The following is a 23457-nucleotide window of genomic DNA, read 5'->3' as shown; positions in this document are numbered from 1 at the left end:
TTACTTTCCGCAACTTTGATCTTCAAGATCTTTTGAACGATGAGAGGTAGAACTTTCGTTATAAGCTCATTTTAAAGACGATAAAATTACGAACATTTTGCTGTATTAAAATATCCATGTGTCCGTTGAAAATTTTGAGTAAAATTTGTTCAAAGTCAAATACTTACTGCCCGCAGCTGATTTTCGCAACTTTCAACTTCGAAAACTTTTGAACGGTTGCATGTAGAGCTTTCGGTAATAGCTCATTTTAAAGAGGATAAAATAACGAACATTTTACTGTAATAAAATACCTATGTGTCCACTGAAAATTTCGAGTATTTTTACTTTAAAGATGACGTACGTAGTATGCAAAAATCAGTAAAATAGAAATATTCATAAAATCGTTATTTTTACGCGAAATGATCAAAATTTAACATCAATCTATAGGGAATTTTATTGTCTTTAATTTAAGACTGCATAACAGTTCACCCAAACTCGCGAACAATTTAAAAAATTGCATTTTTTACATAAGAAATTGTATGCATAATTACTGGTTCGTTATCACTTCAGGGAACAAAATGGTGGATGCGCTCACCTGGTTTATATAGAGCCCTAATCACACACACTTAAGTAGTTCTTTAAATCGCCGACAGACATCTCTCGCTTGTAATTTTTTTTTTATCAAAAATTTCCTCTTGAATCAGAACATGTATTGATCCAACTTGAAACTTCCAAACAGTTCAAACGAAAACGCGATAGAAAATTCTTGTGCGTGAAATAAATTGTGAAAAATCCGCGTGTTTCCAATCATTTTAGTGTTAATTATCATCATTGTGCGTCGGTGTTTTTAAATACCTTTTCATTCATTGAACAAAACATTCGAAAGTTGACAATTTTGGTGCAGGTATCGTGATTTTTTTCTCATTTGCATCGAAGTGTTTATTATCACATAGTTCGTTGTAAATTAGTGACCATGACTTATATTCTTGTGTTGACTATTTCGTTCAGTTTAATAACCTAACTATTCTCTATTGTTGTAAGTATTCAATATTCAACTTCATCTTATATATATTATGTACTATTTGTCGGATATTTTATATTCAGTTCTATGATAACGTTCCACCCTCTACGAAAATGAAAATTTTTTAAGCTCCGAATTGTTTCGACTCTTCAAATGCGCTCATCAATCAATGGTCCTAGGACTGAATGTAGCACCTTAATTACATCAATGGAGTCGTATTGGAATTATAAAATCGATTACGACGTTCAGCGAAAGTACTCGTAGATGTTATCCAAATTCCAAGTTTGTTTTTTGGTGAATGTGCATTATCAATTCATAACGTACAGATAATACAGTTACATGCAGTCAGTTACTGCATTGATAAAGAAGAGAAATTTATGTTGAAATCCGGTCTCTTCATATTTACATAAGTCAAACAGTTCCAATGCTTGGTAGATTCGATGATTGGAAACCGGTGTGTGTTTTTCAAAAATAATTTTTACGATCATGTATTTCAGTGTGCATTAGTAGAATTCCCAATTTAAACGTGAACCGTACCACCGTTTTTCATATTAGTTTAATATCGAGTCGTCCGCATAATTGAGACGAAAAATATAGGTCATATTTGCATCTAAATTGTTGCACCAGTATACGCAATACGAATTTATTTTAATTATTAATAAAAAAAATACCGAAGAAGTCAGAATACCGTGAAGGACTCGACTCGGTGAAAAATCGGATCCGATATCGAATTTCTGTTCATAAAATAGGTTCACCTTTCGATGTAAATACGATTATTGTGTAGTATTTCAATAATTGTTATCAACGAAACGATGATTATTTTATTGAAGGAAATGAAATACGCTTCGTATTGGTACAGGGTGCACAGAAATATCGAGTACCCCAATGAAAGTTTTTTGGTAAAAACTTAGGTTGGCAATGTGAAATAGGAGCACGTGATTGGTAGATGCAGATGGATCGAATTTTAAATAGGTACCTACTTTGCGAAATAATTCCTTACGCTTCGAATAATCTGACACGATTTTCCAAAGTTACTTAATTAATACGTCAAAGAACATGATGTAGCCGGAAGCTTTATAATAAAAAGGAAAGCTGTCTGAGGATGTTACTTTTAGCATGTTTACAGAATATCTTGGGTGTTGATATTTTATCCTTGAAAAATTAAGAATTGTGTTGTGATGATTTTTTAGACACGGTTTTATTTTATTTTTATTACCTCTACCTACCTACTGCGGTTAGGATTTATATATGGATTTAAAGTATTCGATAGAATTGCATTTGGATATAATCCAACTACCAGTAATTGTTGGTATCCGATCAACTATAAATTATGTATCGACATGTCGTTATTCGACAACGATAACGCGATTGCATTAAGCTTCTCGGCTTCCTTGCTTGTAATTCGAGAATATTGCTGCATGCATGTAATAAATTACAAATACATGATCCTCTAGCTCCAACATACTCGTGGAGGCAATTTCTAATAAGCAGATATTTCTGCATGGTTGTTAAGAGTTGGAAAAACTAATCCCTATTCAACTTTTATTTTAATACTTCTAATCGAAAATTATTTCACTCATTTTCTGACGATCTTGGAGTTCAGTAAAAAAATACACTTTCCAAACTTCACGTATCGGACTGATAACAAACTTTCATGGGCCAAACGAAGATTTTCGAATGTATAATTAGAATAAGCATGCGGATAATATGTAGTTGTCCAGGTAATTCTCCAAATGCAAGTTATTTTTAAGCATACTCGTAGATATAAAAAGTGTCTATTTGCTAAACCAGTCTAGAAGAACCTGTTTTCCTGTTCATCGTGTAGTATTGCGAATTATTGAGAAACAGTTTCAAAATCTTCGAATGTACGTACAATCATGTATTTTTCGACCTATGAATCTTACTGTGGGCATGTTATCCGAAAAATACTGTATTTTTTTACCCTCGTTTAAGTAGGTACAAAAAATATGTAGTAATCGTGCCTCTACGTTCAATCTCGAATTTCTTCTGCAGAATGTTAATTACTTAAATGACGACGTTTGTTTTTGCTCATCTAGTTAAAATTGCGTTTCATGTTTTTAAAAAAAAATCACTAATTTACGAGAAGGAATTCAATAAGAATGCTGACGTGTACCTTAATGGTTTATGGCATTGGAGACGTGCGAATTTTTTTTGAAAGTACCTACTTCAATCCATCTAGAGTTGGTGTGCATAATTGCACTTGAATTCTTTAAATTTTTATGAGGAAATGGAGATCACTTTGTGAAAGAGTCATCGAACTGGTTCATTGTACTTTTAAGTTTAGCTGAGAATCTGGGAAGAGGAGAGGCAAGCGGTGAAGTAGATTGACAAGAAATCCGGCTTTCTAGCAAGATTGCTCCTTAGATCACTTTTTCCCCAATAAATTGCTCGGAAGTCTCCCTTTTATGCCAGAAATTGTCGTTAAATAATCCTGATAAGTCACGTTTTTTCGCAAAAAATTGTAAAAAAAAAAAAAAATAGGAAAATCTCACCTTTTTCTACTAAAATTACTCGACAGTTTCGCTTTTTACCAAAAATTGACAAAAAGGATCTTTTTTCCTTATAGTTTTCAAAAGGGGTCGCTTTTCACTAAAATTGTCAGTTCAAAATTTTTTAAAAATTCTCGTTTTTGTCCTAATTGACAAAAATATTGTTTTTTTTTCAAAAATCTTTATTTTTTGCCAAAAAAATGCGAAAATATACTTATCTACTTATTATATCTAATAATATTGTTATTCACAAAACGTCCTGCTTTTCGCTAAAATTGTCAAAAATGTACAACAAATTTCGCTTTTTAGCAAATTGTCAAAATTTGTGGTTTTTTGTAAAAAAATGTTTAAAAAAATCCAACTTTTCTCCAACATTGTCCAAAAGTCTTATTTTTTTTGTCAAAATTGCCATAAAGCATTTTCTTTTGCAAAAATTGTCAAAATCACGTTTCTTTGTCAAGAATTAGCTTTTACTAGAAACGAAAAATTGTCATATAAACTCAAAAAATGAAAGAATTTCAACAATAAATAAATAAATAAATTTTGGCAACCTTTTTAAAAAGTTTTGATTTTTTTTTTTGGTAAAAATCATCCAAATACAAAATTTACCAAGGTTGCCACATTGGAAATTTTGAATTAAGGAACATTATTACTTGAAGAGCCCAAAAAAAGTGATCAAATTTTTTATTTCTATAAGCTTATATTTCGAAAAATATTTTTTTAAACTACAAAAAAGTAATTCAGTTACAACTTCTATTTTTTTCTCAACACACAGGGTCCTGGCAGGGGTGAGGGGGTTATGAAAATTAGGTACTTGCAACTTCACTTTGGGAAAAAAAACTGGAAGTTGACATTTCGATGTGGCAAATTTTCAGATGCATATTAAGTATGTACATATTATCGCCTTCGTTTACTTGTCTACTTGAATGTCTTCCATTTTAATGAGTTATTCCGGTTCTTCGGGTTCGTAGAGAAAAAAATCAATGAGTAGGTAGCTATCTAGTCCTACCTTTACTCGACCCCTTGAAACATATTTCCTTCTAAATTGCTGCTTTTTCTTCCAAAAATGAGGAAAAAAATCGTTTCTATATCCTTTTACAGTAAATTAAAAAAATTATAAATTGAAATTAGGTATGTGTATTTTCTTACAAATGTGAAATGAGAAATGATTTTTAATCGTATCGTAATTGATCTCATCTATAGCAAGCTATACCTATGCCTACTCAACTTGTATAAATTCTTTTCATTTTATGTTTTTACCTACACGTTGGTTGTACGGTTATAATATGTAAATAACTTAGTTTACGTAATACACACTCGTAATCTCATCATTACACCTCTGTCGCTAGATGCAAAATGTACGTCATTATGAGCGACCTAATGTCGGGTCAAACACGTACATAATGAGCGTATTATATCCCTAGTGTTATGTGGCAACGCCGCGAAACTCGCCATTACGTACGTGTTACGTTTGGACATAATTTAACAAATTTAACCGGTGAAGTTTGGTCACTCATAGACGCACATTTTTTGCATCTAAACAACAGAAGTGTAAAATGGTGAGGTTACGAGTGTTTATTATGTAAAGCACCTTACACTACACGATTAATAAAGTGTGTAATTATGAACTCGTGCAAAGTTACAGCGCTCGTCTTCGACTCGCGCAGTAACTTCGCACTCGTTCATAATCACCCACTTTATTCATCTAGTAATGTAATGTACTATTTCGAATGAAAAGCGAGGACATTCAAATCGGAATTCCTAATGAAATTTTTGCATTTGCATTAAATTAGGAACGTTTTTTTATTGATTTTTTTCTATATTTTTTTAAAGCGTATATCGATTGAGGGCAAATTTCGTTATCAATTCGACTCATAAATTACAGCTGAAGTGCTCGTTATACCGAATAACAAATATTGACGTATTTCTAATTAGTAAAATTTATAAATTTGTATTCAACGAGCGTTCATTTGAATCACGTTCAATATTATTGGAGAATTTTTTTTTAATTACTTAAGGGAAAATAGTACCTTACTTGAGTATGAGAATTTTAATTTTAATAGGCTATAATTTCTTATGTTCGGTCGTTATCTTTTTATAGACCGAATAGTCACGGTGAAACTCCAGTTACCGAAGAGCTGAATGGATGCAATGGATGATGCCGAAAGTAAATTACAATGTTTGTGGAATAAATTCTTGTCTACCGAAAATGATTTCAACGAGGTAAATATTTGTACCATTTTGTGTAATATACCTACCTACGCATAATGTTATTGCAATGATCGAAACCTTATTAAAATTTCGTTTTCATTACCGATATTTATTTATTTTCTTCATTTTGTTGCAGAAAAAGACCTGGTTGGATTATTTCTTGGTTCATCTTCTTCTCGAGTTTCAAACGAATAAAAATATCATCAATAAATTACAATACGAGTAAGCGAATATGTCTCCTAATTAGGTGACAAATTTTCACTACGTCATATTAGATATAGGTATTACTATTACGTTTCTAAATTTACGAGAAAATGATCAATATCCGAATCGAATACATTTTGAATTAGTTACTTTAATTTTCCCAATTATTCTCGTTGTTATCAATTGATTACTTATTATTGGGTTTTACACATGTTACGTAATTGATAACGATTCGTAAAGGTAAATTTACGTTACCTGTGTTGAATATGCGTAACCGGATAGGTACCGTACGTAGAAAGAGAGAGAGAGACTAGAGAGAAAAATAGTTACGGTTTTGTATCAAATTGCCCGATATTGTGTCGACTTCATGACGATAAACCACATCCAGAGATAATAATTTCAGCAAACACGATATTCAAAAAACGTTGGAGTTTTTGCGGTTTTGATTTATTATATGACGTTCAAGGATTTTATGAAATAAAATCTTACGGATAGATGAAATGTTCGTAACCACTTGCCAGTTAATGAGAGAATTTCTTATGATGCTCATTGCCTACTGTAAGCAGTCTTTAGGACAATTCTCATTTGATCTCAAGCCATTTTTTTCAAGTTCCCAACTTAACTTTCGATTTCGAAACGATTATCAAACTTAACTTAGCTAAAGATGCTGGACACGAACAAGCATATCTAATTAGGTACCTATCGGAAAATCTCATTACCGAATACCTAACCAATGAAATTTCTTGATATCCATTTTTTGATTTTTACATATTTTCAAGTCATTTCATTCGCATCTTGGTCAATACATTAATAACCAATTAGATTATTTGAAATTTATAATTTCATCTTCGAGCTATTTCAATGGTTATTAATAGGTAGCATTATAGTGTTTTTTTGTTTGTTTTCGTAAAATCTTGTTGATCTTACTCGTCGCTAGCCTAGCTTTGTAATCGAAGCTTTCTTGAAAGTGAAATCTATATCCTTCGTGTTTATTATTGACTCGGCATTATTTCGTAGTCTTCTAATTAAATTATAATTGCTTCTTGTTTGTTTCAGCGTTTCTGATGTATTAGCTCGTGAATTTATCTCAGAAGTTCATCAGGCTTGTTCAGAATCAAATGAAACCGATGAATTGGCTCCTCTTCGTAAATATTTTTTAGAAGAAAGAGGTTGGAGATGTCTGTCTGTTCTACAGTTATTTCGCAATTCGGTTAGTATCAATAAACATGAAACAAATGATTCATTATTATTAACTTCGATGAAAGTACATAAATTATTTACTGGTAAATAAATTGAGGTATTATGTTGCTCATAATTTCTACTCGTACATAAATTAACGAATTCATCGTTATTATACCTATCTTTAAATTGTTGCTCGAATTCAAAATAGCAAAGATAGGTGTGTTAGCTTGGCTTTACTATTTGTAGTAAATTGTACGAGTAAATCCAAAGATAACAATGTGTGTTTATTATCTATCAGCTGTATACTTTCCGGTTATATTTGTATGTATTGTTTCATTTCATGAATCACGCATGTGTAATTGTTGATGTTGATTATTATGGTAATTTAAATCAACGTAATTTCTAATCATCAAGAATCAATACCCTTAATGTTGGCGAAATTACTGATAGAAAAGTCGAGTTAAGAAAATTGCAATTATTTTAAATTTCACCTTCAAAATGTGGAATAGTTCGAATGCACTTCGTTCCCTGGTCCCTGGTGTACGATGTAGCTGTAGATAGTACTAAATGGTAGATATAGGTACTTATTGAATGTTGTGAAGAAGATCAAAGGTTGATAATATGAAAACTATTCGGTAATCTTCCGAAATAATCCGATGAAATTAGGTAATTATTGACACCGTAATTAAAACGCTTCTTTCGATGCGTAAAATTAGCTATTTTCAAAAATTTTATTAGGTTTCTTGGTAAAGATAGTAAAGAGGTTCGTTGTGAGCTATGATAAGATGATTCCACTAATTGAGCAGAATTAACGAAGGCTCTATGGGAAGAATAGTTTCGTTAATTGATGTTTTTTTAAATTGATAAAATATCGAGAACATCAATCGATATTACTATGTAAGGTATTTAGGTAAGTCTTCAGGCTATCTCAATAAGCTCTCATATGCCGTGTGTTTTAAAATCAAGCTCGCCGTCATTTATTTTTTTTCATTCTTGAATGGAGGTCTCAAAGGTGTTTGTTATATTTATTACTTTGAAAATTGTATTTTAACTTGATTTGTAATCGATGTTTAACGTTTCTGTTTTAGAAAATACGAACGGCGTTCGAATTGTCGAATTTGCTGATGTCGTTGTACGCGGTTGTTGAATACGAAGACTGTCTAGGTTGTGAAAAAACCAATGCTTATTTGTTGGATAACGAACAAAGAAATATCGACGATGTTGTGCAAGATAAATTGAACACTATTAAACGCAAGACGAAAAATTTTCTCCATAAATCTAGTCAGAAGAAGAATTTCAATTTATCCAAGTAATTATTATCATTACATTTTTCTTGTTCACATTTCGCCGTTTTTCGTTCCGTTAGTTCGTTGCGACGTTTACATCGTATCGATATCGTTTGATCATTTTATTCCATTGATTCGATTATGCTCGTATCTAAATTGTATCTAGTTAATTATCATGTTACAAAGTATCGTTGGTGAATAAAATGATGAGTTTCATTAACATCACCACCCTATTGAAATTGATAACGATAAGACACGTTTACCATTTAGCTCATAATGTATTTTTAAACCGGTGATCAATGGGTATTACGTGACTGTAGGTATCTTTTCAAAGATGGTGCGAAATTTTACGCAATGGTGTCTTATCTCAAATTTGTATTCGCGTATTTGCATATTTTTCTTATCATAACGCAATTTTTATTTTTTTGTTGCGCCATGTTGTAAAATGATAATCTAGACGATTAATTTGTATTTTGCGCGAAATTTCGTTTTGAAAAGATAACGCCGCGCTGTAATGTCGGTTTCAAATTTTCATAATTTGTATTAAAGTATGTTCCAAAAAAAAAGTCTCGAATGTTGAAATAATAATCGGTTGAATTAATTTTACCTTACCTACCAACTTATCATAACCAGACTGTTGAAAAACACAGTTTTATTTTATAAACTGCATTTTCGCATTATACGTACTTACGTTATCGTAAATTTTTAATTTTGCAGATATGAAAAACGTTTAGCTCTTGAACACGAGCTCGATTACAAAAACACGTTACGAATAAAATCATTGGATTCCGATTCGTTAGACCAAGATGTCGCTTACACGCCGAAACTTTTCTTATCACCGTTGGAAAACACTCAAACATCGGCTTTTTTATTCGCCAAACATAACAGAGATACCAGTTCCTCGACCGATTCGGTATTCCATGCGAAATCGGAGGATTCGATAAAATTAGAACATTTTCAAAACGAAGCCGTACGTCAGCTCTTCGACAGACGTATCAATTGCTTGGAATTTCGATCGTTGATTCTAAGCTCGCTACAACGCCTCTGCGAAGGCGACAATTTCAACGTCGACGAATACGAAGAAATCATCAGCTCGGTGATTAAATTCACCTTGGAGAATTTATGCGTCGTACAGTACCGATTCTATAAACAAGATCACGCGTCTATTGAAATCCTGCGGTCTCAGTTAGCCTATTTATTAATCATTTGCGCCAACGGTACGAAAAAATGTAAGAAGATTATCGATTCGCTGTCTCAAAACGGCGTCGTACAGATATTCTTGCAGCTTTTACAAGAAGTATGCAATTCGGTTAATAAATGCGAAGATAGCGTAGCTGTGCAACGTAATTTGGATTTCTTGTACAGCTTACTCTACAGCATCGTTAATTTGTTCTTCCAAATACTCAGGCAAGAAAACATTACCAAGAATTTGTGCACTTTTAATAAACTTTATAGACAGTTTATCGGATGCTCCGGCGGTCGATTAATCGAGAACATCATCAAGACATTTTTAACGCCGAGACCTTACGTCGACCGTAGCGTTTGCATTAAACGCGTTAAAATCATCGTTACGTTTTTCGGTCTATTGATCGTTCGTTTCAAGAAACTACGTCGCAAAGTGAACCGATTCGAAGAACGTCGAAATAGCCGTTGCGATGGCAGAGAAAATTCTATCGATTTGAATATGTACAATCATCACGATAACCTGTTCGGTAAAGCGTACAAAGCATTGATACTGTCGCCAGCGGCGTTACACGAAAATTGCTGCATTACTTCTACTTTCGTCGTTTTGCTGAAAATTGTCTTAGAAGATGCGGACGAAGAATTGACCAGCAGCGTGCTGCGTATATTGCTGTATTGCGGATGTTGCTGTTGCGTTCCAGTGCATTGGTTTTTACCCAAGTTACTCAAATCGTTGATTAATCGGAAACCGGCGACGAGAAATTTAATATTGCTATTTTTCGAACGTAAATTTTACGCCGATGTTGGCATGTGCGAATACGACGATTGTCCGCTGTGCAAAGTTGACGAAAAAACATCGACGACCGACAGATGGAAATATTTGGAAGAGTATAAAGCTTTATTAGTGAATGACGATTCGAAAATTGTACGCATGGTCGGTGGTCATTTGCTGAAAATATTCGGTAATTTTCACTGCGATATTCGACGATATTTCATATGCAACGTAATCGGATCTTTATTTCGATTCGCCGAAAAGGAATATTCGCGGGATAAATCCGCTTACAAAGATGCCATCTTGGTTTGTCTGTCGTTGTTCGGCGATGCCAACGTGTATCGCGATTTTTCCACCGAAATCGACGACCTGTTGCAGATGAAAGATGTACGTAATCTACTTCAAGATGGCAATTTCACCGATTTATGCAGTCGGATTCTAGAAACTCGTATCATGTGTAAATTATCCCAACTGGAAGCCGCACCCGATTCTTTTACACCGGTTTTACTCGAAACATGTACCACCGAATTGACTGTGCTGATGAAAACCTTCGACGATTATTACGACGAAGTTACGAAAACCGTGAGCGATGAAAATCCAGCCAACGGTGCCCCACCGAAAGACTGTAGAGAACTGTTACATAAATTGAGAGCTGTCACGTGCACGTTGGAACGTTTGATAGTTCGCAGCTCGATCATAAAGTTATATTTTAGATTCGGCCCTGCCAAAGAGAAATTTCAAAATGTTCTGTTCCTAATTTTGAAAACGTTATCCAATGAAGAACCCGTGCTAAGCGGTAATTCGAAAAATAAAGATATATCGGTCGACGACGTTCGTCTCAAGCTGACGCAACCTTTACTCGTGATCTGTTTGTGTTTATTCGATGACACAAGCATCATCGAAAGCCGCGTCAAGGAGTTACTAAACGACGCGCTGAAAGCTGGCAAAATATCCATCAAGCAAGTTTGCGACTCGTTGTTATCCCTCGAAAGAATGGAGAATTTCCACAAAGAAGAGTGGAACTGCCCGACTACGGCTTCTATATTCGAAAACGACGTGAATTACGATAACGACGGTTACGAAGCCGACGACGAAGTGATATCTTGGTCCAATGTAGAAAACGCATTCTCGGAAGTATCCGAAGAAGACGGAGACGGATTAGTTTCGTTGTTGGATAATTGCTCGAAATCTTCCTTGCTTTATCCTACCATTTGTACGATCGCAGTGGACCTGATTAACGCTTTGAAAGTCGATCAGTGTACCGAAGAGACTCTGTACTGTTTACATCATATCACGGTGGTTTGTAAGAAAAACCCGGATATTTGTTTGGAACTCACGAAACACGGCGTCGCTTCGAAACTTCTGGATAAACTACAAGAGAGTTTGGCTGAAGAGCTCTTGACCCCGGAAGAGACCGATGTGCAGTACGCTATTACGCAATTCCTCGCCGTCTTGTTTTATTACAGAGTCGAACGTCACGAATTGGCGAAATTTTTCGATTTCTTGCGAATCACTCGTGCTCCATTCGATCATCTGTTGAACGCTTTGCTGTCAGTGGTGAATAAAACTTCTTCCGAGGCTCAACCGTCATATTATTTATCCTTCCCTGTAACGCCGATGGATCAAACTTTAGAATCTGACGACCCAGCCGAAGCTTTAGCTCTGTCTATGCGCGAAATACAAAAACACGCTTCGGTCGCTTCACCTTGGGTAGTCTGCGGATTGACTCTACCGTTGAACACGAACCTAGATTGGTGCATTTGGTTGACCGGATTCTCGACTTCGTTTTGGTTGAAATATACTCCGGCTTCGGGAGAATTTCGTAAATACGTCGATCGTAACGACGAAACGAAGTATCGAACTTATCGTAAAGAACACGAGGACGGTAATAACGACGGAATGATCCATATCATATCGGTTGGATACGATACCCTGTTATTGGAAACGTGGGTCGATGAGAGCACTTGCTGTTTCGTAGTTCGATTAGCTCGACCGGAAGGTAACACGTTCGAAATATTGTCGCAGGCAACGTTTCAAAAACCCCTAGACGACGGCAACTGGCATCACGTTGTGTTAAATGTCAAAGACACGATGAAACAGCAAAAAATCGCTCTGGAAATATCTCTTACGATCGACGGTCTGTACGAAGAAACTCGTTATTTGATATTTTTGGGTATTTTTATGCGTAAAGTTCGACCAGCTTGTATAATGGTCGGCGACACGCGAACGTCGTTGAAAAGTCGTTACACGATCGGTAATTTCATGATGTTCAGAGCGGCTATTTTGTCGAAAGAATGCTGCTTAACGATCCGAGCCTTCGGACCGGATACAGAAAACGTTATTACATGTTCGGCGAACGCTTCGAAACCAAATTTCGTCGACTTAATGTGTAGCGCGAGCTACGCCCTTCCTGCGGATTTCAGCGTCGCCAGATTAATCAAACAGTACGACGAGAACATGAAACAAATGCAAGACAACGTTTTGATCACATTCAGTCCGAGAAATCCGGAATATTTTCATTATTATACGCAGAACGACGTCAACAACACCGTATCCGTGTCCATGTTCCCTCCAGCTACTCCGACGCTCTTCAAAAAAACCAAATATAATTTTAGAATAAATCAAAGAGTCAGTCGACCTATGAAAACCGTCATTTTGGCTTCAATGGCGGCCGAACAACGTAAAACATTTTCCGCTTGCATTCACGAACTCGGCGGATTCCCGTTCTTGGCTTACTTGTTCGCTAAACTAGTCCAGTCGTGTCAACTCGAAAGAACTCAAGGCGATGCTCTGAAACTAGTCATTAAATCGTGTTTCTCCGACGTACGACTGTGTTCGCAATTCCATTCCTATAGCGGATATATCGTTCTGGGCAAGGTACTCACATCATCAAATTTCAAACTGGGTCGTCGAGCCTTTGCCGAGTTGACTAACGCCATGTGTAGCCAAAAGAACTACTTCATCGGTGAGCTGGAAGAGCTGCATTTGAAAACCGACGCGTATATTTGCAATCCGGACATCATAACGAATTTATTACTTCCGTTATGGCAACAATGGGAAAAAGCCGACCCTAATTTAATGATCACGTTGTTCAGAGGGCTGCATTCGTTAATCCTCGGTACGAATTTATACAAGCAACTAAACATGGAACAGCTGATATCGGTTAATATAATAGAAAAAACCTTGGACATGTGTAAAGAGAAATTTGTCTTGGAGGAGAAATCAGAAAACGTGAATCGAGACCTTTGCGCGGCCATTTTAGGTTTCATTAAAACCATGATAGGCTCTCCTCCGTCATCCGACCACGTAAAATCCATCATCGATTACCTTTTCGTCGTCCATCCGACATCTCATTCGTTCTGCACACATTCGGCGAGCGGTTTCTACTTCTTATTCAGTTCCTTATCGCAAGGTAAATTCAAAAGATCCACCGAATCGAATGGAATATCGGAAGAACACGAAGTAGCCCATGACGAAGACGACGACGAATCCGTCTACAGGTCATCGATTAGCACCAAAGAAACGCGTAACGGTAGACGAAACGACAACCATGTTCCGTACAGTCGCAGTCTTAGTAAATCGTTGGTGGATTTGCAAGAAAAAAGACAAATGATTAACGATTTTTTGAAAGGTACCGCTGCCGTCCATGCGCCCAAATCCGAAGACGAAGATAAAGTCACCGATTCCGGTATCGTCGGAAGTAACGGCGCCACCAACGAACCGTCAACTGAGCTTTGTAGTTTTGGCTCGTTACCACAGTTGACCGAAACCGATAGCGAATACGGCGTTTCGTATTTCGTACCTGAAATGAAGAACTCGGCAACGCAGAGATGTTCGACTCATTTCTACAAGTACATCAGTCCTACGCTGACTGGACGTTGTAATACCAACTTTTTCGCCAATCAGATCGACGCGAATTATAAAGACGAGTGTAATCAGTACATTATATCGACTGGTTTATTGAATTTAATACACGATACGATACTCGTACTGCCAGATAGTCTGATTGGTAATATTTTCAAAAACATCATCGATTACAAGTTGTTCCTCATCATGGCCAATCATCCGAACGTTACCGTACGTAACGCTGTAGTAAAAACGTTGCTGGCTTGGCTAGTCCGCTGCGACGAAGAAGAAACCGTCAAATTCGTCATGCAAATGAAAGGTTTCTATCATTTGGCTAATCAGCTATCGATGTATTCGGCCAACGAAGAACTGGTCAACAGCTGTATCTCGTTGATGGCTCGTTGCCATTGGGATGCCTTGGATCAAGTCGACGAAATGGAAGATTTAACGTTACCTTCGTTACATTTCTCAGCGCTACCGCCTCTTTTGGCTATTTTTCCGGGAACGTTGCACGACGTGAATTTGGCCTTGAGCGTAGTTCGGTTTTTCCGATTGTTAATCAACAAAGTTCCTCAAGCTTTGAAAAAACTCATCGAAAATGGTATAGTGGAAAGTCTAGTCAAAACCATTCTATTGCTTATACACTCGGATGGAAGTAACGGCAGTATCGAAGGAAATAGCGTATTGCTGAGCGATATCATCGACCTGTTTAGCTTGATCATGAGTACCTGTGTACAAACACCGGGCGTATTGTATTTACAAGTACGTATCGCTCGAATAAAAAAACTTATTATTTTGAAGTGGATTCGATTCGAGTGTCGTCTAATCGTTATTTGTTTATTTGCGCAGATTTTAAACGAAATAGTCTACAAATGTAGATACCTCGAAGTTACGGAAGAAGCTGTTTGTGGAATGGAAGAAGAATGCGTGCAAATTATTCACAACTTGCATTGCAGCGTTTTGAAGGCCGGATTGGATACCATATTGCAGTTGATCGATATTTATCATTCTCAGGATTTCATGAAAGGTCGCAGATCTCCTTCGTTTTTAACCTCCAGTAAGTTTTCGCATATTCCTATTTATTTCAACTGTGGTTATTATTTTTCTTGTCATTTTTCTCAATGGAATTGAATTTTTTTCAAATAAAAGGTTCCCAAAAAAGAAGTCGAAAATTTTTGGCTCATGCGTGTATAAGTTGTCCAGATATTCGAGTGAAGAATGATTATTTTTGGCTGTGTAAACAGTGTAAACCTTCTGCATGGAGCATGTTTTAACGAGTTTTTGATGTTTTGAAACCGGTTCAGGGAGTTTTTAATGACGTGTGTTGCTTTTTTAAATGTTTGAGAAGCTAATTTTAACCGCGCTTAAAAGTCTCTTTTGATCTTCAATTTTTTCCATTTCTCACGCCGATTCAAAAACACGTCTTAAAACCCACGTAACTTAAATTTTTGTTAACTTAAGTTCATTTTTGAATTTTTGAAAATTTTTGAAAAATTTTAAAAATTTTAAAAACCGTTTTTCTGGTGATTTTTTGATTTTTTAACGCTCTCTGAGTCAGGGAATTGTCTGATGCTTATATTAATTTTTCTAAAATGGCTTCGTGACTTTATTTTTTACCAGTTTGCTGTTTTTTGAATTCAATTAACCTAACATTAAAATATTTCTTTTCAATTTTTTCTTTAAAAAATAAAAATAATAATATTGATCTTAATTTTCTATTCCAGTGACCGGATCCATGTCTGCTAGTTTGTCGAGCATTCCAAGTAGTATCATGTCATTCGCATCTTCAGCAGCGAATAAGAAGCATCTCCCTCGAAGCGAACTAATCGACCGATATAAATTACTAATAAACCGAGCAACGGAATATTTACAATTCTCCTGTTAGTAAACTCGCCATTATTCATCTTCTTCAAACTATGAATAGATCGTGCGTTAATTGATAAATTACTCTATTTACAGCTTCTTCAGTGGTTACCGATAAAGATGTAAAATTTGCGTGCCATTTATTCGCTACTTTAATTAACGGCGTTTCAAATATCGTTCAAAACAAACCCTATATTAGAATCGGATCTCCTTGGAGTTCAGTGTTCTGGTCGGCCAGAGAAACATTGAGGTAATTGAAGAAACTAAAAACAATGATTGAACCGTCATTAGCTCATTCATTAATGAAATATGATTTTTGTTTTTTTTTTCAGAAACCAAGCTTCGAATTTATTAATTTGGATGTTAGCTCCTGTGCGACCAGTTCATTTGCGAATGTACGTTATTGAAGTGTTACTAAATGAACCGAAAGCCAAAGATATTATATCTACTTTAGTATTTACCAACGTTGAGGTACCTTTTTATAATTTTTTCTTCTCAGCATCATACGTTTGAACGATTTTTTACCCTTTTCATTGGTAATATTTCAGACTGAACAAAGATTTACCGTATTTTTATGGCACCTGATGTACTCGAAAAGTTGCGATTTATCCGAAACAGACGCCGAACTCTGCGAAGATTTTAAAAACTGCCTACAAGAATGGGAAATAATATCGCCTCAAGCTATAGGCACAGCCGACGACAGATGGCAATTCGAAGTATCGGCCGCAATGAGAGAATTATCAGTCGTATATTGGGGATTAGAAAAAGGCCAACAGGATGCAGTTTACAAGTATTTATCGCCTTTTTATCATCACTCAGCGTTTATTCTCGAAATAAGTCTCTTTTTGTAAATTCACGCTTGGGTTTCGTTTCAGATGCGTGTACAAGTGGGAATCTTTATCGAAAAAAATATCGGAAACTGCTATCTCGATATCGGCTGCTGTCTCCGAACGTCAAGGAAAAGAAAGGAAAAAATTATTGAACGGTATGCGCGATAAATATCGACTTCACGTCGAAGCCAGAACCAAATGGAGACAAATAGTTCAGCAGATGACTCACGAACGTGCTCCTTGGTTCGATCCTGATTCGTATCCCGAGTAAGTTTCGCTTCGTGTGATAAAAAGCTTCGTTATCAGCGAACGAATTTAGGTTATTTATATCGAGGTGTGATTTGCATAGTTGCTGGGAGCTTGACCCAACCGAAGGTCCGGCCAGAGTTCGCAAAAGGTTAAGAAGATGTAGATTAAACATCGATAAGAAGTATTTCAAATCGGAATATACGAGTAAAATAAGTACGTATTTATTTTATTTTATTAATAAAAGTAAATATTTTCGATAAAAACCGGCACTATAAGATCGATGCATTTTTTTATTTCATTTTATAGAAGATAATTACACGACGCCGCTATCTTATCTGTTCGAGAACAACGACATACAATCTATGTATACGGTCGCCCTTGATAGCCTGTCTATGGACGACACCATTACTCATATGTGCTACGCTACCAACGTTCAGCCAAGCTGCGAATTCGACGGTGAACTGCTGATCGGCGCCAAAAATTTATATTTTATCGCTACGCATATCAGCGAAAAAAACGTAATTTGTCGGATCGTAGATAAAATTTGCCGTTTACAATTTTTTCAACCTCACGTACCTATTACGTTTTTTTGCACAGGTCACCGTCACAGAAACTGATCAATTTTCGTTTATCGTTAAATTCGAAGAAATTAAAGAAATTCATAACAGAAGATTCCAATTGAAAGAAAGAGCCATTGAAATATTCCTATTGAACGGCAAAACGTATCTAATTGCGTTTAATTCTCAAATTGTAAGTGTTCATACTTCATACATAGTACAAGGTGTTAGATGTAATGTCGTAATTTTTTTTCCTACATTGATTTAATTTATCGGCCGCTTTATTGGGGTCAAAGAAGTTTTATTACACGTTGATCACGACTAATTGCGGATTAATCGTATCGATGATACGAAGTCGAGAAAACAGGCTGATGAAAGGACGTCTACTCTTCATTCAGCTGTAATAAATTAATGAGGGTACTCTTTCAGTTACGTATTTTTCAAACGAGAACATATAGTTGTGAAAAAAACACCTCGAACGTGACGCTAATAGCAGGAAGTACCGTGAGACTGAGAGATCGTTAGTACTGTTTCTAAGAAATGGTTATTCGTTATCGGTAATCCCATTTATGCAATGTTACATGCCGTTAATTATGAATGGTCTATTTAACACCGCAATTTTAATGATTCTATTTGGTTATTTTCCGTTAATTTTCGACGTTAAGGCTTCATTTTTAATTTTAAAAAAGTTGAAATATTTTATTGCCTGTTGGTCGTAAAATAAAAAAAGTTTATCGACCTGTAATCGAGAATTTTCTCTAGTACCAGGTTAATTATGACGAAATATCCTAAATTATAATTTCTTTTTCAGGAAAGAGACAACTTCATCAGTGCTCTCGGCGAATGCTCGTTACCGAACCGAATCGTCAGCGATATGCTTCTCAGCGACGCTGTCGATAAATGGAAAGAAGGTCACATCTTGAATTGGGAATATCTAAAGACTCTGAACAAAATGGCCGGCAGATCGTATAACGATTTAATGCAGTATCCCATCATGCCATTTATTCTGGCCGATTATAAAAGCGAATCGATTAACATCAGAGATCCCAAGATTTATAGGTTGGTTATTTTTTAAATACAGGTAGCCTTTATTTTGCGTAAACAATGGAAATTTCCCTTCGTTTATTAATGCATACGTTAATTTACTTTTTCCGACAGAAATTTAAGTAAACCGATGGCAGTTCAGGATAAAAAGAAAGAAATATATTTCGTTAATCATTACAACGTGAGTATTTTGAATAATTTATTGTCGCGTGTGAAGGGTGATGATTTGTGATTGGCAACTAATTCGGTATAATTAACATGTTGAAATTTATTGTTGACGATAGTGAGCTCGAAATTAACGTTTTCGTGCACGTTATCCTTATTATTAACTTTTGTATTTCTTTTGATTTCGTTCTTTTTCGTTTCAAAATTATTTCCCTATTTGTTTAGCATTTTAATTGAAATATCATGAACTACCTTGAAAATTTTCCACGCAACCCAAATAACAAAAACAAACTCTTTATGTCTGAGATTTTCTCCTTCAATAATCAAAAATCCCTGCAAAAATTAGAATACACTACTCATGCTACTCCAAACGTAAAAGTGTGGGGCCTTGAATTTTAATAATCATCTAGACGATTCTGATTGGTCGTTCAGCAGCCAGGCAATCGAATATCAATATGTATCCTCAAATTTGCGAAAAAATGAAAGAAAAAGGGCGTTTGATTTGCGGGGCACCCTGTAAATGTACATACATGTCCTATTCTGAATTTCAGCTTCCTGGATCAATTTGACGGAGAGGGGGAGGAGGATATCACCAAACTTTTCGAGGCTGGAAAAAAATTCGAAAAAATGAATTTTTTCTTTCAAGTCCAAATTTGATATAATAGGCTGATTTTTGGACTGATTATGTACCTATCTTTTGATTTTCTATTTTTGACCATTTTCAGCCCCCCCCACCATCTTATAAAAATTTGAGCTTATGCGAGGTTTGGATCAAGTTTGGTCCCCACTCTAACCCCTTAACATCGAAAACTGATTTTTTCACGATTCTCCCATCCAAATTTTGGAAACCCTTGGCCCCATTTTCGAGTAACTGGTTTGGCTGAAATTCATGTGTAGACAAATATTAACTCACAATACATCCCAATATTGCAGTTTCAGCAAAATTGGAAATCTTTGAGTTTTCCCTATACTCATTTTGATCAATTGCGATTATTCTCCCAATTTTAAAAAAATGTACAAACTTTATTCAAGTTGGTCGGGAAAAACGAAAAATTTCTAATCTCACTGAAATTGCACTATTCCATGTATTTTGAGACTGTGTTTGTTTAAACATGAATTTTGGTCATGTAGATCACTCTAAAGTTGGGCCAGTGGTTCCCAAAATGGCGCAATTCAATTTTTGTATTTAAAAATATGACACAGAAAAAATTTACGAATTTGATCCAAATCTAGATTGATGGTGTAGCCAATTGGACACCTTTTATAATGTGAAAAAATCAATAACGTCCGATTCGCCCTTCTCAACATGATATTCTTCTTTCCAGATACTTATATCATCAACTTTTATCATTTTTCGAAGGTTTTTTATGCAACTGTTATAACTAAGGTTTCACGATGTATTTTAATATTTCAGTATTTGAAAAATGAAGGCACGACGAATCAAAATATAACTTCGTTCAAGCAGCAACCCTATCATTATGCCTCGCATTATAGTAATTCTGGAACAGTATTGCACTTTTTATTAAGACTACCTCCGTATACTCAGATCTTCTTGCAGTACCAGGTAAATTCCCAAGATATTTCTCTGATAAATATTTCATATTCAATAATGAAAGACGATTAGGTACTAAAGATTCATCTTTTTTTCTTTTTTAGGATAACAATTTCGATTTACCAGACAGAACATTCCATTCATTAGAAACCACTTGGCGATTAACGTCTTCCGAATCGACTACAGACGTCAAAGAACTAATTCCAGAATTTTTCTATCTACCAGAATTTCTATTAAACCTCGAAGGTTTTAATTTCGGAGTACGTCAAAATGGCGAAATGGTGGATAACGTCAAGTTACCATCTTGGGCTAAAGGAGACGCTCGATTATTCGTTCTCGTGCATAGGTTTGTAAATCATCGTCATATAGCCGAAGGGAAAAGTTTTACAAAAAACGTAAAGAATTGTTGAAATTTCAGGCAAATTTTAGAATCCGAATTCGTTCGTGAAAATTTACCTCACTGGATTGATCTCGTATTCGGTTACAAACAAACTGGCAAAGAGGCTGTAGATGCTATCAATGTCTTTCACCCAGCCACTTATTACGGTTTCGATTCCGATTCGATTCCGGATTCTTTAGAAAAAGCAGCTTGGGAAACAATGGTGAAGACGTACGGACAAACTCCTCGACAACTTTTCCGTACATCTCATCCAATGGTTGTGCAGACTTTATTACGCGATGGTGACGACGATGTTCCAGTTGTGAAAGGTGATTTAATTGATGGTTTTTAAATTATGGTAGTATTTGAGATGAAATTTTACGGATTTTTTTTTTATCAAATAGGTGTTAGAGGATTGAAATGGGGTAATTATGTCGGATCACCTTCGAAAGCGGTTCCTACGATTGTGTGGAATAATTTTCATTCTAGTCCTGTAGCTTTATTAGTACCTTTGATTACGAACGACGTGTTTGGATTACCGGAGCAAACTTCTCTACTCTTATCCTACAGCAAAGTGAGGAATTTAGAATCACCGATGAAAATTTGAAAAAAAAAATGTAGATTATCTAAATTAATTTTTCAATTTACAGGAGCGTTCGGTGAATCTAGTCAACGAAGGAATTACCCTTCTGGGAGCAGCTCTTCTATCGTGGGGTCATTTAGACGGTATTGTACGAATCAAAGAACGTAAAGAGCAGCCTCAAATGCCGTTCATATTCTGCCCTCCGAAAGATCCAGTTTCCGTTTGTTCGACTACTCCGGACTGTCCTTATATTTGGATCGGATTGACATCTGGAAATATATTAGTTTTCAAGTACACGTTTAATGTGGACAACGGAGGCGTCGACGTTGATTCGGAACCGATCACCTTACTCGGTCATCAGAAAAAAATCAACAATATTTATCTCTCGCACGCGTTCGGAATCGCCGTCTCAGTCAGCGACGATGAAAATACCATTATTTGGGATCTGAACGAGTTGATTTATATCAGATCCATAAGTAGCGATAAATTACCGGTGAGTTGATATTTTGAAATAATTTTAAACTGATTGATGATTGTTACACGAGTCTCATTATGATGTTTGGCAGGTTAAACTGGTGGCTGTCAGTGAAACGCTTGGTGATATCGCGACTGTTTGTTACGATGATGATAACGGCGAAGATTGTCTATTACGTTTGCATACGGTCAACGCAACTCTAGTCAGGACTATGAATTTATCTATACCAGTTACCGCCTTGTGCTTTTCAACTGCTCCGGAAGGTGTCTCCGTTAACGTCATTGCGACTGGTCACGCAAACGGAATGATTAGGTATGTGGATCGTACTATTTTATTTTGTTTGCTGCTGCAATCAGGGTGTTGATTAATTACTTTCTGTGTGGTTTCAGCTTATGGAGTACTTGGAACTTTTTACCTGTTCGAACTATCATCAATGAGTCTACCGATTGTCCTGTGATTGGGTGAGTGTCTTTCAATATTTGTGTAGAAAATAATTTTTCTCCCTTCCTAGTTCCTACCCCATCAAAAAAGTATAGAATTAGTGTATTTACGGCAAACTGGTTATGCAATTTTATCAACATCTCATATCAAAAAATAAATAAATGAAATAATGCGAAACATTTACGACAAATCAAGTAGGCAATTTCTTGGCCCATTGGTCTCATGTCTTTTCATTTGCAAAAGTAATGTCTGAGCCATTTTAGAAACTCAATTTCCACATACTGTATTTTTATTGTATTTTTTCCAATTAATCACATGTGACAATTATTTTTTTTTCCAGAATAACGTATTCTTACGATTCACAACATTTATACGCCTCGTATAGCGATGGAAACGTATTCATCTGGGAAAACGCCAATTCGAACGGAACGATCAAAACACCCAAATTTTTAAATCTCACCACTGTGAATTGTTCGCATTGATTTCTGTCCATTCTCATTACAAACCGATATCTGTGATGTATCTAAAATACTCAGATCATCTTTCTTTTTTTCTCTCTCTCTTCGCAGTATCTTTTAAGCAGTATTTTATTATTTATAAGCCATTTACCAAAGCTGTATTACGTTTTCTCCTCTCTATTATAGATACCCATTTGGATAAACGTTTAGAAATTGTGTCTATGTGATGTTGTGATTAAATGTGTAAGTTTTTGTGGTATAAATGTGTGTGCAGAATGTGACAATCGTCTGGTTACGATGATCGAATAAGACTACGCGAAGTGTTGTGACATTGATATCCGTATTTATTTTTAAATCTAAATGTAGTTTTAACGAACCTGTATCGGCTGTATCGCCATGCCTTTCCAGCACTTGTTTCCTTTTCCTATATAATTTTAATACTTATTTAAGATTTAATTCCAAAAATGTGCTCGGGCGTGACCGTTTTCCCTTCTTTTTTTTTTAACTTATATTTTTATACGTGCAATTTATTTATTATGATTTAATGTATTTATTTTACGCTTAGGCCTATTTTTTCGGCGTTGTTCTCATTATATTTTCTCATTCGTTGTGTTGTTCTTGTTTTGGCTAAATTTCTCTTAATAAATATATAATGGAGTATGTTTCGG

The 23457-nt window shown here is 35.6% G+C and overlaps 1 protein-coding gene across 1 annotated transcript; it reads left to right on the top strand.

The window, feature by feature from the left end:
* The first annotated feature begins 679 nt into the window (after positions 1-679).
* mv (mauve) lies at positions 680-23449 on the top strand. The gene is made up of 25 exons (XM_065351661.1): positions 680-1015; positions 5612-5733; positions 5858-5943; positions 6982-7135; positions 8196-8416; positions 9111-14955; positions 15043-15250; positions 15918-16073; positions 16153-16306; positions 16389-16527; positions 16605-16846; positions 16932-17153; positions 17236-17348; positions 17442-17653; positions 17733-17885; positions 18504-18751; positions 18851-18917; positions 20316-20465; positions 20558-20799; positions 20872-21161; positions 21237-21406; positions 21483-21908; positions 21982-22202; positions 22280-22351; positions 22672-23449. The coding sequence occupies exons 2-25, from the start codon at positions 5653-5655 to the stop codon at positions 22811-22813; spliced, it is 10014 nt and encodes a 3337-aa protein (XP_065207733.1). The 5' UTR covers positions 680-1015; positions 5612-5652; the 3' UTR covers positions 22814-23449.
* The last annotated feature ends 8 nt before the right edge of the window (positions 23450-23457 follow it).

Source organism: Planococcus citri, chromosome 2, assembly GCF_950023065.1.
Source record: "Planococcus citri chromosome 2, ihPlaCitr1.1, whole genome shotgun sequence".
NCBI lineage: Eukaryota > Metazoa > Arthropoda > Insecta > Hemiptera > Pseudococcidae > Planococcus > Planococcus citri.
Note: the sequence above shows the minus strand (reverse complement) of the source record. Positions and strands in the feature narration are given on the sequence as shown.